The sequence below is a fragment of the Centruroides vittatus genome, unplaced genomic scaffold (assembly GCF_030686945.1).
Source record: "Centruroides vittatus isolate TY-2023 unplaced genomic scaffold, ASM3068694v2 contig_846, whole genome shotgun sequence".
Taxonomy (NCBI): Eukaryota; Metazoa; Arthropoda; class Arachnida; order Scorpiones; family Buthidae; genus Centruroides; species Centruroides vittatus.
This window is the reverse complement of record NW_027122551.1, coordinates 570,029-586,816: the sequence shown is the minus strand read 5'-3', so window position 1 is coordinate 586,816 and position 16,788 is coordinate 570,029. Positions and strand designations below refer to the sequence as shown.

At 33.7% G+C, this 16,788-nt stretch overlaps 1 protein-coding gene across 1 annotated transcript in view; it reads right to left on the bottom strand.

Annotated features, from left to right (window-relative positions):
• Positions 1–1,000: 1,000 nt before the first annotated feature.
• eIF3d1 (eukaryotic translation initiation factor 3 subunit d1) overlaps positions 1,001–16,788 on the bottom strand; it is a 39,665-nt gene continuing 23,877 nt past the window's right edge. Inside the window, exons 5-14 of the mRNA XM_067278964.1 lie at positions 11,983–12,171; positions 11,749–11,881; positions 3,311–3,409; positions 3,188–3,236; positions 2,976–3,106; positions 2,686–2,898; positions 2,437–2,579; positions 2,174–2,366; positions 2,018–2,096; positions 1,001–1,148 (exon numbers count right to left, since the gene is read on the bottom strand). Coding sequence (XP_067135065.1) covers positions 1,108–1,148; positions 2,018–2,096; positions 2,174–2,366; positions 2,437–2,579; positions 2,686–2,898; positions 2,976–3,106; positions 3,188–3,236; positions 3,311–3,409; positions 11,749–11,881; positions 11,983–12,171 — 1,270 coding nt within the window. The 3' untranslated portion in view covers positions 1,001–1,107. The remainder of the gene's footprint in view (positions 1,149–2,017; positions 2,097–2,173; positions 2,367–2,436; positions 2,580–2,685; positions 2,899–2,975; positions 3,107–3,187; positions 3,237–3,310; positions 3,410–11,748; positions 11,882–11,982; positions 12,172–16,788) is intronic.

Here is a 16,788-nt window from a genome sequence, read left to right as displayed (position 1 = left end):
AAATATTACGATCTGGTACTTGTTTCGCCGCTTATTAGCGTGTCGTCATTATTGAGTAACTTATTTTGTTCTTAACGTTGCCGCAAGTTGGAATGATTCAAAACTTTTGCGCAGTGTTTCGTACGATAATTAAAACGCGTCTATTCTTTAAAATCGAATTCATTCGTCGATTTCAAAATTTATTTTCCGAAGAACTTAGTGGCGTAACGACGAACGAGAAAAATTCGAAATTACAGTCGAGTCGGCATAAATCTACACCCCAAGGGGAAGTGGAAATGTGTCGAGTTATCCAATGTGACGACTAAAGCGAAGTTGGAAATAAAACCACAAAACTACAATTAGGAAAATACAGTAGTATAGGCTTACAATACATTGTGTCCTCCATTTACAATTACTCTGTAGATGAAAAACTGAAAAATTCGTTTAGTGTTGTTTGTTTTGAGCACTTAACTGTCTTGACTTTCTTTTTCAACGATCACGAACGCCTTGAAAACAACATCTTCGCAATTATCAATCGTTGGCAAGTAACGTCTAAGGATTCTTAATGCCTCTAGCGTGAGAAAATGCAAAATTAGATTCTGGTGTGACGTTGCTGTAAATTGTATATTTTCTTTTTGTTTATCTGTTATTATTTTATACATAAAAATATATAAAATGTTAAGGATAATGTTAAATATTTTATTAATATGAATATATATATTAATAAACAAATCGACTCCCCCCGCCTGAAAAAAATGAGTTCGCACCACTCGTGCGGAGTGAATTCATTTTTTCAAGAGGGGGTGACGACTTATCAGAATGTGGGACAGCAAAAGTATGTCGACTTATCCAGTGGTGATGAGTTAAACGGTGTCGAGTAAACCGGAGTTTTTTTAACATTAATGCCTATACAAGTGGGCCAGGACCACAGAAAACTGACTACTTAACCGATGGTGACGACTTATGCGGACTCGACTGTATTTCCTACCGCAAATGGGTGGTCTCAAAAAAACAAGCGTGATTATCGACTATTTTTTTTTTTATTGAAATCATCACTGTCACCATATTTTTTTAAATTTTACAATGCATTTTTATAGGTTTCAAAATAACGAAAAATCAATTTTCTTCCTATTTATCATCGGTGAAATCGAGAGTCGTCTTCTTCTCTTCTGAAATTTCAACAAAAAAAATTAATTACCAGATTACTTTTAATGAATTAAATTATTAAATTCACAGATTACGACAAAGAAATTATCTCTGGTGTTTTCGATAAACCTATTTATCCCATTTTACACTTTCGCAACGAATTAAAGTGGCTCTAAGCTACAACATACAAAAGGCCTTCCCATTCGAGATATAATAATGCATGTAAAAAACGTCAGGCCCTAAGCTTCAGCTTACGTGTAAATCTGGCCCCGCCCTTTGGTTATACTCTATACCAGTGATTCCCAAACTTTTTCGAGCCACCGCCCCCTTGATTCAATAAACTTATACCCAACGCCCCCACAACCCTATCCCAACGTCCCCTAACACATTTTCCCTTGTTTGAGAAAGGCTTGAAAATATTCTTAGAAAAACTTTTCTATCAATCTCACACCTTGTGTCTTTACTGTAAATTGTTCTCTACGACTGGAAACCATTAAACGCAATGTTTCTTACCCGTTTTAACAGTAGAAAGGGAAAGGTTCAGTGACCCCAACCCTGCCTATGGTTACGGTTCAGTACCCTGCCACCCACTTACTTTATTTCGCTTCCCAGATTTACTCACCGCCCACAAGGGGGCGGTTGGAAATCACTGCTCTACACACATTCTAGTGTTCGGGAATACAACACTATCCAAAGAATTTCGTTATTTTTGCACATCGTTTTGATTCTGGAAGTACTTTTTAATACTCCGGAAGAAATAATTAAGAAAAGTAAATTTATAAAACAAATCATTTGTTATTGCATTCTCCTGATAAACGATGAGGTGTGGTCAAATTTCGGGAACGCGTCAAATTGCATATGGCCCTGAGAATTAATTATGTAAGTTTCTTACCGACTTCTTCCTCTTCGGAGTCGGCTTCTTCGTCGGTTTCGAAAGTATTTTCCGGTATATTATACAATCTAATAACAGGCTGTAAAAAAACAAAAAAAAAAAAAAAAATTTGAATGCGCGGATATTTTACGTCACCCGAGCCAATGACGAACTAACCTTATTGGGATCCTTTAATATCAGGTATTTTCCCTGTTTCAATTTCATGCAGGTATCAATGATGCAACGTAGGACACCCCAGGCGTTGTCCATGTTGAGATTGATTTGATCGGCGAATTCCTTCGGTTTGAACTGCTGAGTGCCGAGAATGGCGTGCTTGGAGGAATCTCGTATGTGAACTCGCGAAACGTAACTTGAAAATCGTGACGATTCGTTAAACATCGTAACTAAACAACAAATTCTCGAGAATAGAGCTTGCTTACCCGAATTTGATCTGATCGGAACCGGCCAAAAGAGCCTGAACGGTCCACTTTGCCAGTTTGCAAGAGTTGTTCTTCAGTTCGTTGGCCAAAACGGCACCTCGCTGCGTGTCTAATTTCTGCCGCCAATCGATACCTCCCGAACACTGATTTTAAAAAGAAATCGGTTTACCCGCTCAATCTACTGTTCTATAATTTTCACTACATTCTCCAGAACGGAGAATATAACGCAACACATGATTAAGAACGTACCCTGGGATCCCATTCATTAAGAGCTTTAATATTAATGAACTGTAATTCGCCATTGGGTCCGTGCATGACGGCATCGTGTTCGCAACGAACAATTAATTCGACGCCATCCCCCAGATCGTATTTTCTGTATCTGTAAGCTACAGACGCCACTTCCCCTTCCTCGTCTTCTTGGATGAAAGGATTCGGATTTTCAAATTCGTTCTTTTCTTCTCCCTTTCGAAAAAATTGGTTGTATTATCGGCCATTTTTTAAATTAAGAAAATAACCGGCAACAATTTCGTTTTCCTTACCATTTTCAGAACCTGCTGGGAAAAGTTGTGATTGATGAAAGTAGCTTCTAAAGCTAAGCTTCTGGGTGAATTAATGTTATTTCCTTCTTCGTGAGGAGGTTCTGCAGCAGTTTCGTTCACAGTTAATAAATCTAGAAAAAAAAACAGAGGTTTACAAAACAGTTTTAAAACTTTATTCGCAGCTTACCCTACGTTTCAATTTACAAGTTTACCAAATTCGGATTCGTCTCTCTTGTCGAAGAACAATTTATTTCCGACGTGCTGAAAGAAAAAATGTATGCATTGTTAACAAATATTTGTAACTAGGTGCATTCGTCGAACCACACAATAATTACCTGAACTACGATATCCCAGGAATAAGCGGACCTAGTAGCACACATGAGAGTAGCCACAATCGAATCCGTTACGAAGACGTTTCCTTCCGTTTTAGTAAGCTGTTAAAATACAAAATTCCATTGTACGGTAGAATTACAATAAAGCAATTAACTAAAGGTTTAGCCATAAACGTGTTAAAAATATGAAATACTTCCAAAAAAAAAGATATTCATTTCTACTAAAGCACAGTTTGGCAAATTCTTATTACAGTATTTATTTAAATTAAGAAATATAATTAAGACGTATTCTGATGTAATCTCTACATTGGTACCGAACACAAATTTGTCGCCAGTCACGAAATGTGAGGTTAATGGGTTATTACTTTGAAGTTTATTTCTAAACAAGACAAGTCGAAAGGCCCGATGCAGGCATCGGGGCATGCTAAATTACGGTTAAAGTGTACCTAGGTAACCCCTATGGCGGCATTTCAATAGCATTTGCGATTAGAAATGCAAATTTTTAATTTTCGTGGGCCCGAGAACGCACGTTCTAACCTAACCTATTCCATTCCCTAATAAATTACCAAATTATTGGTAATTTATTAGACTAGGTTAGGTTAGGTTAGAACGTGCGTCCTCGGGCCCACGAAAATTAAAAATTTGCATTTCTAATCGCAAATGCTATTGAGATTCCGGAAGTGCCGCCATAGGGGTTACCTAGGTACACTTTAACCTAAATTACAAATAAAAATAATAATATACTGAATATTATACTGTAAAAATATAAAGTAAATATAAAATAATTTATATTGTTAATTTAAACACAGGAGAGCATCGATTATCCGACCCCCGATTAACCGACCGCGTTCTAGTCGGCAAATTCAAACGTCCGCTAGTGATGTGGCGCTACAATATTTGGTTATGTCTTACTACTATAATATTATTTTTGTTAAATTTTTGCATGTTTTAGCTGGCAGCAGACCATAAGAGCTTAGCTTACTATGAAAGAGAGGCTAGTATTTAAACCAGGCCTAATACACCATACTAATAATGTATTTTTTCATACTTTTCGGTTATCTGACCAACCCAGTCCCCAATTAAGTCGGATAATCGATACTCTACTGTAATAGCTAGGGGCACCCCTAGGTTTTTGGCTTACTGTGACAGAAAGAAAGAGATTAGCATATAAAGCTGAAAAAATGGGCAGATTCTATGAAGTATTTAAAAGTTTGTCTGTATTTTTTGAAATTTATATTTGAATTAATGGCATTATACCAATAAAAAATTCTAGATACTGTTTATCCTATATTATTTTCATTAATTAATATTCATAAATAAGAAATTAGTTAAATTCTATATTTATATTTAGTTTAAGGAAATGATTTACTCTTTCTTCTATCAATCTATCTCTATGTTCAAGGTAAATTTTTTCATCCCAGCCAGCCTCAATTGCATCAAAGTTTAGTTACTATGTTTTATCCTACATCTAAATCAGTGATTTTGACTGACTGTGTATTTCTTAATAAAACTCTAGTAGAGGCGCACCATGACAGATGATTGTTCTGCATCAGTGGAATTTACTAATTGGCATTTTCATTAGAATTCTTCTGTAAAAGCTTACATCTTTTGCTACAGTTCACTTTTGTGTCTCAGAAGTGTATCAAAATTTAGGAAACATTGCTTTGAAAAAACATTCAATGTTTGGCACTAACCACATGTATGAATATATGTTTACAATAACAGGGATCACACTGACTTTTTACAGCAGTCTCCAATCCGTTTGCCAAACACATTCTTTTTTACAATATCTTCTACTCTGATTACCAGTGTTATGAACACTCTCATTGAACCTTTATCTCTGATACTGCTTAAATTTCGCAAAACAAACATTTTCAGCCTTACCCGAGGTCTGCTTCAGGTTAAATGAAAACTGGATTCCAATCTTAGAACAATTTTGAAACAATTTCAAATGTTGCATTTTAAAATAAATTTGAACGTGTGTGTGTGTGTGTGCGGTATGGAATATCAGCAATGTCTATCATCTTTCATTTCTAGTTGGTACTTAATGTCACAGTAAGGCAACATTTTGTACCAACTAGAAATGAAAGATGATGGACAATATGAAAACATGCAGAGTTTTTATGACTGTTTCTCAAAACTTTATTCTTGTTAACAGTAAATTGTATCAGAACAAGACTGATTCATTTTCTGTGATATTCTTATTCACCATGTGATTTTTTCTTTCTTTCTTTCTTTGTAGACTGTTTTGTAGCTATTTGTCACTCCAATTGCTAGATTAATAAAATTTATGCAAATTGTAAATTTTGTGATACACAGCATAAATAGCAAAAATATTAAAATAAAGAAATAGGTTATATGAAGATTTATTAAAGCCAAACAATTGTTGGATTATATTAACAGTAGCAGTAATAGGGCTATATTACTGCTACTGTTAATAATTAAATACTAAGTAATTTGGCCTAGAGCAGGCATGTCAAACACGCGGCCCGCCAACACGTGTTGCAGCCCGCCGAGACTTTTTAAAAATTTTTAAATATCAAGCTTTGACGCTTGAAGTTGGAAAGTTTGAACTTTTTTGAACTGTATGATTCCCGTCCTTTTTGTGTTTGTTCATTTCGTATTTCGTCCAACCAATTCAAATTGGTCGACGCTATGAAAGATGGTTGGATAACGGCCGTGGCTTTGAATCTATGAACGATGATTGGCCGGCGAACATCGTATGAGAGCAGACGCTGTGGAAGATTGCTATGCACTTATTGGTCCATCAGCGATTGCTACAATCCATATAAAAGAAAAGGTTTTGGCGCAAAAGTCAAGTTTTTGCTGGAACTTCAAGGTTGATGTTTGTGTGCTCTACCGTAAGGTGTTTCGTCTACTATTGCCATGACGAATGACGGGAGGAGTGTTCCGAGTAACTGTATCCGAAGTATACGTCACAAGGTGTCTTTTCGACGGATCTGTTCAGGAATAGTGACTTTTGGAACTTTGACTGTTTGTGTGAATCTACTTTGTAAAAGTTGTAATTTTCGTGATTTGTAAATCTCGTAAACCTTGTAAGTTCATGTATCGTCAAATAGTTGTCATAAACGTTTTGTTATCAGAAAGTATCCATGTGGTCAGAAAAGTTACAAAATGTTGCAATGCATAAGTTATAGTCTGCTTAAAATTGTATTTGTTTTTCAGGCTAAATTTTAACAGATAAATAAAAATTAAAAAGCTGTAATACATGGCATGTCCAAAAATGTAGAGATACATCATGTATAAGTAGAAAGCTGATGTTTTAGTGTTTATGTTACCATTAAAGTATTGAATGCTGTTATTCTATAGAATACTTAGTTATTTCATAGAATACTTGCCTGGTTTAGGTAAAGCGTGGAATGAATTAAAATTTATATAATTTAATCAGTTATTCTATGGAATAGCTAAGTATTCTATGAATTAACTAACCAACGTTAGTTAAAATATAAAATAAATGCATGTTAAACTTGTCAAATTATTATATGCAATATAATAAATACTGTAAAACTATAATAATTTCTATTTATTAGAACAAGGAGTGCTGGAGAGGCATTTGGAATTGGAGAGAACATTATTGTTTAGACAAACACATCTTTTGTTGTCACACTGTTCATATAAGCATTTTTTGAAGCCTGACTTGTACCAACATTTGGGTTGTAGTGACAGACCAGTGTGGTATCTCAATGTCCAATATTTCGTCAATTGATATTGATTCTTGTTCACAAACACTAAATTGATTCCTGCAATATAACTGTTTGAGGTGCCCATTTCTTGTCCCCAATCAATAAAATTCTTGACTAGAATTTTCCATAACAGCAGTAAGAATGATCTGGCATCTCATCCTATGTCAACATCAGTCACCAGAATACGGACTGTCATTCCTACATACACCTCAGAATGTGACTTTTCTGATGGTATTTCCATTTTCTTTTCTTGTATTTCCAAACATTCTTTGGCCTCTTCGGTTTCTTTATGGACATTCAGTTTATTTAAACATATCCTGCACATCTTCTGTAATGTAGCTTTCTAGGTGATCTTCAGAATCCCTTGAGAAAATGTCATATAATGTAGACGTGGCTTCTTCAACCAAAGTGTCCTTATTTCGTGTTGCCGACAGACCATTTTGCAAATCATCTCCATTATTCAATGAATCAAATGCTTCTCTTGGAATGATTGTTGTTGACAATCCCACCTTTGCTCCTGTAACCTAGCTTCATAAGGAAATCTCTTTATACCAGAGTGGAAAGCTCTATTTTTCTCTAACTGAATAAATTTTAGACCATTACTCCATGATGTAGATTGATTGTCTTGCATCTAGGTGGTCAGAATATTTTCTATGTCTTGGTTGGCGCACTCTATACTTCCTTTACTCTGACTGTGCCTTGGTTTCTTATGTACAGTTTTAAGTTCTGGACAAATTATTTTCAAGTCTTCTATGAGTTTATTGCAAAAGTCATGGCCATTATCAGACTGGAAGATGCAGGGTGCACCGAGAAGCAGAAATATATCAACTAAGTGTGTACCAATTTCTTCAGCCCTCTTTGTTTGGAGGAGCCTGAACATGACAAACTTACTCAAATGATCTTGGTACACTAAAATAAACTTGTAGTTTCCATCAGATCGAGACTGAAAATCTATCAGATCTACCTGACATCTTGAATTCATATGTGAAAATATCATTGGCTTTACAATACCTTTCTTCCCCATGTTTCTTTTTTGTTGGCAAGACTTGCAAACACTCAAAAACAACTTGATATCTCCTTGAGTAATATTTTTGTAACAATAATTCAATTCTTTTATCATCTGATCTCTGCCACCACATCCAATAGAAATATATGTTTCATACAGAATATCAAACAGATCATTACTCAAATAATAAAATATTATCTCTGCTTCTATACCTTTAAGTGAAACTATGAAACTATTAAATTCTCTATTCCTTGAACTTTCAGAACATCATAATGTTGAAGTAACCATAATCCCTAGATTTTTTTTCTTGTCAGTCACTCTAGCTATATTCACTTCTCATATAAATCATAATAACTTTTCATGAGTTAGCAAAGAACTATTGTCTTTTACATTACCCTTACTTACAGTAGAAGGAATTTGAATCTTGCTTTCATCACTTCTTTCTTATCCATTTCATAAAAAAATTATACAAAAAATAATTAAAAATCAAAGTAAAAAATTTTACTATTGGCTGAGCACTGAGCAAAACTAGAAATAAAGATGGCAAACAACTTTCCCAAACACCCAAAGCCTGATACACAGAAGAAATATTTCTTCCAGAATATTATAATTATTAATTTAGATAAGAATATTATAATTATTAATTTAGATAAGAGATAGTGACTAATGTCCACCTCTAATACCAAATTACTTAGTATCTAATCATTAATTAATAATAGTGGATTCATAGCTCAATTGTTTAAGGCAATTGTTTAGTTGAACTGATAACTTGAATGGACACTTGTTAGGATGGCTCCAACTCATTATCTTCATCATTGATATCATTCCCTGACCTTTATAATATAAAGAAAAACAATTTTTATTTCATACTTTGATGAAACAGTGATTGTTATTCTATGTAATACCTAGTTAAAGTATAGAATGTTAGACCATTATACACTTTAATGGGACTGTTTAGGTATTCTATAAAATAACTAAATATTCTATAGAATAACAGATTATAGACTTTAACAATAACACACATATTGACAACAGTCGATTTGACCTTTGACCTCAAACTTTTTTTTTTGCAGTTTGTCATTTCTATGCTGAGTCTGGTTTGAATAGTATGTGTTTACAATGGCTGCGCCAATTCAGAATCCTGCCAAACGTGAAGTGTGCTCCACCATACATTTTCTCAATGCAAAAGGTGATTGACCAGTGGATATTCAGAAACAAATTGTTTCTGTTTATGGAAACATGAATACTCTAGAGGCAGGACCAATGTTCATGATGAACACAGGAGTGATAGGCCATCTGTGATCTCTGATAACTTCTTCAAAGAACTGAAGAAACAATTCATGCAAATTGGTACCTCACAATAAGAGAATTGCATGAAATCATTCCAGAAGTGTATAAATTCAGACTTCATCAAGCTGTGACTAACATTAGGGTAAAGGAAATTGAATGCATGCCAAGTACACAAAATATTAACTAACAAACATAAAATGAAACAAATGAGCTTTGCACTCAACATCCTCACAAGCAATGCACATGAAAAAGAAGTTTCTCAACCACATTGTGATGGATAATTAAACTTGGATTTACCACCATACTCCTGGAACAGTTGCTGCAATGATGCAGTATGCATTCTCCAAAACACAAGAAATTCAAAACTTCAATTTCAGCAAAAAATCGGGGCTTCTGTCTCGTGGGACAGAAAAGGCATTCTTCTGATTGATTTCATGATTCTCAGCAACACAATTAATGCTGCTGCTTATTGCCAAACTTTTCAATACCTTTGATTGGCCATTCAAAACAAATGGAGGGGAATGTTGACAACTAGTGTCCATCTGCTTTATGACAACAGTTTATGACTCACACAGCAATTGTTACCAAAATGTTTCTCAAACAATTCAAGCGAGAAGTTTTTGACCATCTGCCATACAGCCCAGACCTTGCTCCCTGAGACTTCCACTTGTTTCTTTATCTGAAGAAACATCTTGCAATACAACACTTCTACAATGATGACAAGATAAATAATTGGGGTGAAATGTGGTTCTGGCCGCAAGCAGTAGAATTCTACAACTCTGAGATACAAACGCTATTGGGAGATGACGGGCAAAGGTATCAAGATATTCGATCCCTCTAGTCGTTAGAACGTTGGGTTCTACTCACTGTCATCTAGAAGGGCCTGTTATTCGTGGAGATCAAGATCTTAAAATCCCGATCTTTGTCAGGACTGACACCAGTTAAACTATTGTTCTGCAGTTTAACTTGCAATCTAATATTAGTGGATAAAATTAAGTAGGAGGGCTCTTTAACAAGTGGGGAAGATACATAGGTAAGCAATGAGGCTGAACTCAGAGACAAAACCATATTGAATTAATGTAACAAGATTTAATAAAACTAAAAAATAAAAATGTACAACAACATTGAGAGGATGATAACTACCACTTTAATCATGAAAATAAGTAAATTCTACCTATTTCTCAAGAAAGAGAGCACTTACAAATACATCAGATATATACTACCTCGACTGTTGGTCCTGACACTGTCTTCTTTTTAGTAGTTGAAGCACGGGAGGTGGATATGGATCTTGTGGGACAATTTTCTATTCATATATATCGCACAAAGTTAAATATGTCAAAGGGGACTTTTCATTATGGCAGCTGACTGTAGTTTAAGCAGCAATATCACATCATGGAGATCTGCCTCCTATGGCATCTTAGGGTCTTTGAGAACTGCCGTAATTCATGTGTAAATTCCTTTTGTTGTGGACTACCCGTTGTCTATATGGCACTTTCCTACTTTTTGTGGACTGCCTCAAATGGCAGGAAAATCTCCTTTTTAACCCCTTCTCTGACTAATAGCATCCAAGGACACATGGGATGTGTAACTAGTGCAGAGAGGGTAAACAGACATATGGCCGTCCGAAATATAGATAAAGCTGAGTGGGAAAGGAAGTCGATTTCCCTTTTCTTCAAAAAAAGATGAATGTAACTTCCTTTCTTGTGAATAATGTTTAGAGAAATAATATATTTTCTTATAATAATTAACTTAATAAATCCCAATTCTCACACTATATCCAGAAATAACTGTTTGAACAATTTGTGGCAATTTTGTAGAAAAATAATGCATGTACTGTACCAATAAATAAGGTGTAGTGGATGTTTGGTCAAATAAAAATGTTTTGAATGAATACTAGTCATTGTATCTACTTTTCAGACATATCTTGTATAAATCCAGCTACACATTCACTTACAAATTATATAAAAGTGAAGTCAATTAAGCAATTAAGCAGTTTACCTGAATTAAAAATGGGAATACATTTTTTAAATCTTATATTAAATATACTTGTTATATCATGTATGTCAGAAGAGGAGACAAACCAAATGAATGGAATAACTGATGTATCTATCCATTTGTTTTGTCAATTTTCAATCTCCATGCCAACTTACTTTTTTATGGGTTTCATACAACAGTAGTTTCAAGGTCAGTAATTGGCAATATTTCTTTACCAGTAGAAATTTCAATATTTAAAAAAATTATTAGCTAAAGTGCTTTTATGTTTGGAAAAAAAAAAGGCATGATATATCCGAATGAGTGCTATAGCAAGAAATTACTGTAAGTCAATGCTAATTTTAATTAATAATTGGCCATTTCAACAAATATAAGTGATAATAAGTTTCATGTAGTTTGAATACAATTATCGTTTTCTGAAAAAAAAAAAAAAAAAAAAAAGCACTTACTTTGCGAATAATAGGATCATCAGTTGTTGTTACCTTATGGAAAATGCGATTAATACGTTGAAGTTGCTTTTCTAATTTACAAGTAACACGATCATATGATTTATCATAAAATTCTAAAGCTCCGCAAGTATATCTAAAAAGATACCAAATATTTATAAATTAATTTTTTAAAAGTAATTATTTCAAAGTGTTAATTAAATTAGAAATATAATTAATAAAACAATTAATACTTACACATCTTTTCCATCACCAATTCCAGGCAAAGATAATTTACTTAAACGAGGAAAATCCATTTCTTCAATAACTTCCCAATCAGGTCTAACGGCAACAGAAGCATCACGATTCTTTACAGGAGCTTGGCCTTTTTGATCAAACTTTTGGCGAAGTTGTTTTTGCCATTTCCTAACTTGTTGTAAACGATCCCTATAAATATAAAAATATTTCTGTAATAACTATATATTTACTGGATTTACTGGCATATAAGACAAGGTTTTTATTCATTTTTCACTGCTTCAAAAACCTAGGTCATCCTATATGCATGAGCTAAAGATTCTTTGCATCTTTGCAATAATATTTATGAACCGCATGTTTGCATTTTTTACTGAATGCTCACCCTCTAGTGTTTAAAAAACGAAAGTATTTTATCTGGGTCATTTGAATCATTCTTCTGTATTGTCAGGAGTAAAGATGAATAGCAATAGGAAAAAGCAAAGCTTTTGAATTGAATTCCAATTTGAAATTCCAAAATCACACGGGAGCTTGATATAAGTTGTAATCGATTCCCACGTGAGAACAGATGATTATTTGAAAATCAGAATTCGGAGAAACTCATAAATGTAATAGACAGAGAGTGGATTCGACTGTTAAGAATTAGCAAAAAAGGTTCCCGATTGTACAGCCTTACATGAACAAATTATGTTGGTGATTTTAACAAGATTTTTCCTTAAAGTTTAAAATGCTAGTAATTTTTGCGGGACAATGTATGTGCATTTATGTTCATTTGATATTTTACTTACAATTAAACTGTGAAATCGGGGGGGGGGGGGGGTCCGAAAGAGTCAAAACCCCACTCGATTGAAACCAATATGTGAGATCCCGAGGAAGTAAGAGGGAGTCGTACCTCTTTTACTGGCGACTCACTTGTCAAGGATGGCTGTTACGTTGACGGCGCGTTACGCGAGTGGATTAGGAGGAAGGATGGGGTCGACGATAAGACGAAGCTGACAGTCAAGAAAGACACCATTTTATAACAAAACAAGATTTATTAAAAGCCAAACAAACAAAACTACACTTCTAACCTCATATACAAAAAGGGGCCGGAGAGAGAGAGTTTACAAATATTTGTTCATACCTCTATAAATTACGTAATAGACGGAGTCCAGCGAATGTCCCTTAGGTAAATATTCACTCCGAAGTGATAGAAATCGTCAGGATGACGGAGAGTCACTTAATTGGCCAGTGGCACGCAGAACCTTAGAAAATTCGAGGCGGGTCAGTGGCACTTAGAAACGTAGAAACTTCGGGTTCGGTCGACGGCGCAGTACGATTCGTACTGGAGAGACGATCGGAGAGCCCTTTAGGGGGGAAGGAAGCGTCTTTTATAAGTTTTTCTTGACGGGAAAACCTGTCACGTGATCGATAACGGATCGCAATTTGGGCCATAGGTGTTCCCGGACTTTAAATAAACGACTAGCTCGGACGCTAACTGTAAACCATCGTGCAAGATAATCTACTTGCATCCGAGGAAACAACGGCTTGTTGATAGTTAGGGGGCGATCGTTGCCCGTGGAGGGTCAACAATTTCCCGGGTATGGAATGTTGTTGATTAAGTCGTTTATAACTGAAGTGAAAAAATTCAGAAATTTCTAGGTTTTTAACTTCCAGATTTCACAAAACAAAATAAAATTGGAATTGTATTAATAGATCTAATTTTCTTTATTTTGATCTTTAAAGTCACGCCTTGTCCTATATGTGAGATCATCTTATAAGCAAGTAAATACAATATAATAAAGAACAAAATGAAGTTAAATAATTAATTTTGGACATAGGACTTATATTTCTTATTTATATAGGAACTAAAGCTTGATAATCAGGTTTTGAAGTTAAAATCTTCAGCAAGCTATGAGTTAGCTAAATATGCAGCTTAATACAAAAATAATCAGGTTGACTAATTCAGAAACTAATACCAGAGGGGAAAAAATACAGTATTTGACTATAAACTGTGTTCTCACATTGCAAGGTTTTTTTCTGCATAATAGAAATATCTGATTTAAAAATGTGCACCTCAACATCAAGTTTTTCATCAAACTTAAGAAATTCACAATAGAAACTTTTCAAGTATTGAATGAGCTTTACAATACAAGTGTCTTCTTTGATTAAATTAAAAAAATTACCTAAAGACGAAATTCAACAATTAAAAGTTTTAAAGTTAATTCATCACCAGACGGACACCATCAAAATCTACATTAAACAGCTCTCTCTAAGGGATATAAAAGTCTGGAATTCCCTTACTGGATAGGATAAAAACCTGAAGATGTCTGTAAGATCTGCCAGTTCCAAATTTTTTACTCTTGTTTTAACTTTAAAAAACACATAAAAAACACCAAAGGAATGACTTTACCTGGCGACCTAGCAGCCTCAAAGGAAAGGTCCGGTCGTTGAAAGGTGTTCTGGAACACGTAATAAGAAATAAATGGTGAATTCAAAACTATTTTTGAACAGACTGTGTCTTCTTTGATTAAATCAAGTTTTTCATCAAACTTAAGATATTCACAATAGAAACTTTTCAAGTATTGAATGAGCTTTACAATATAAGAATTTTATTTCTCATGTGCAGGTTTTTAATTTTCAACAATTCACAATTGATTTTCAAAAGGTAACAAAAGTGTAAAGATGATAATCACTCAGGTCATCTGTGGACATCAATTATTAATCACATTGAAAAAAACAACATATGATTCAAAAAGACCATAAGTTGGATATTGTAATAGATGAGACAGCCAGCATCAACCAGAGCACTGGTGAACTGCAATGTATTAAGATGTGTTCTGATATTGACTGATGAGTTCATTGGTGTGGCAACCAATGCACATCACACTCAATGAGTTAACTTGTTCACTGATGCATCAATTATGATTCAGACTGATTCATACTAGAATGTACCCAGTTAATTTAGACAGAAAAGATATTTGATGTATTTTAATAGGAGAATTAAATGTTGAAGAAGTTTTACAAAGAAGATTCCAAAATTGCTATTGTCTAACAAAGAAATGTGTTTTGATAAATTACAGACTTGAATCATATACCTTGACATAATTATGTCATGTCTGCTTTGCACCAATTATAGTCCAAGCAGTGAAAGAATAGATATGTGATTAAGTGCATGAGCAACGTTAGAATTAAAAGTAAGTAATAAAATTTGTAAAATTTTTTTTTAAATTTATGATAAAGGTGGTATAAAAATATTTTAGAAATGTAAAAAACAATACATCTGAAAGAGATCAGGCCCTGTCCTACATGTAAAGAGGATAGCCACAGTCTCCTTCCATCTCTTTAATCTGACTTGAGTAGACATGAATCAACCTGACTCTTCTAGGTTAGGTTGATTCATGTCTACTCTTTTGCTGAACAGACTATAGTAACTATTGAGATGAGACTTTAATATCTGTACATGATCTAGAAACAAAAAATCAATCAACATATTGGAAATAAAAATCTCCAAGAGTAAAAAAAAATGGATACAATAATCATTTGAAGTTCAAAGTCCTGCTTATTTTTTTTCCTGATATCAAGGTCCTGCAACAGCAATGTGAGTGTTCAGTGGTCAAATTATCAATCAATACTGTTATATTGAGATCTTGGCTAAATTTCTTGAAATGAAAAATAGTCAGTCAGAATTAGAGAGAAATAGATGGATTGTGCCATACCATATTTCTTTGTCTGTAAAGCAGATTTTATTTAATAAAGCTAATGATGTTTCAGGTATAAAGTAATGAATTTATTCTTAAATGCAAATTGGCCATTTAAATCTCAAGTAGTATTTCTTTTTATGTTTTTAAATGAAATTACAAAAAGCTGTATTATATGTAAAATTTTGAAGCAATTGAGCAATTCAAAGACATTGATGAGCAGGAAACAATGAATCATCACCATTCTTTTTCTCTCACAAATAATAAAATATAAATGCAGAATAAATTATGTATTCAAAAAATTATAAAAATATAGCATATTTAAATCTAAAGGTGAATGCACATGACTGGCAAAATTAAGGCAAATTTGAATGATAATGACTGTTGCTATCAGTTGTCGCTTTCAACCTCGAAGATTACGATAAATGATTGGTTGAACCTGTCATTAATGTTCAATTTCACTTTAATTTGCTGCCCTTCTGCATCTGCCCTACCTATATTATTTGTATTTTAATGTTCATGATCTCATTAAAATAATAATAATAATTTCTTTAACTCAAGAATTTTTATGTATCCCGTATACTTAGAGTTATTGAGAGTCAAATGTAAAAACAGGCATATTTCACCAACTATGGGTTGTTTCAAAAACATGATGCAGTTGATAGAACTGTGGTTTCCAAAACAAGCTATAAAAGCAATGATAGGTTAGAAAAAAAGGATAAATGCAACATTAATAAAACCTTCAATTTTACATCAAAAATACAATATAATGGAAATTTTTGTAAGTCACAAGAAATAAAAAAAGCTAAGAATTGAAGACTTTCTCATTTTATGTTTTGAAAATCTTTATAGGGCACCAATGATATTTCCAATATGCATTTAAAGTTTATAAATACATTTAGTGAGTGGGGCAATAGTTATAATTAGTATGGTTGTATGCATCAGTAATAGTAGAAAAAAGATATTGTTTTGGGATTAGTATTATAAGTCATTCTTCTATTCTAACCTTGTGTAGCAGTGGAAATAATTTGTGTCAGAGCATTCATTCAAATATCATTACACAGTCCATAAAGCAAACATAATGTTCTTCTGTTATCCATAAGACATTTCCAATTATTCTCAGTATGTTATT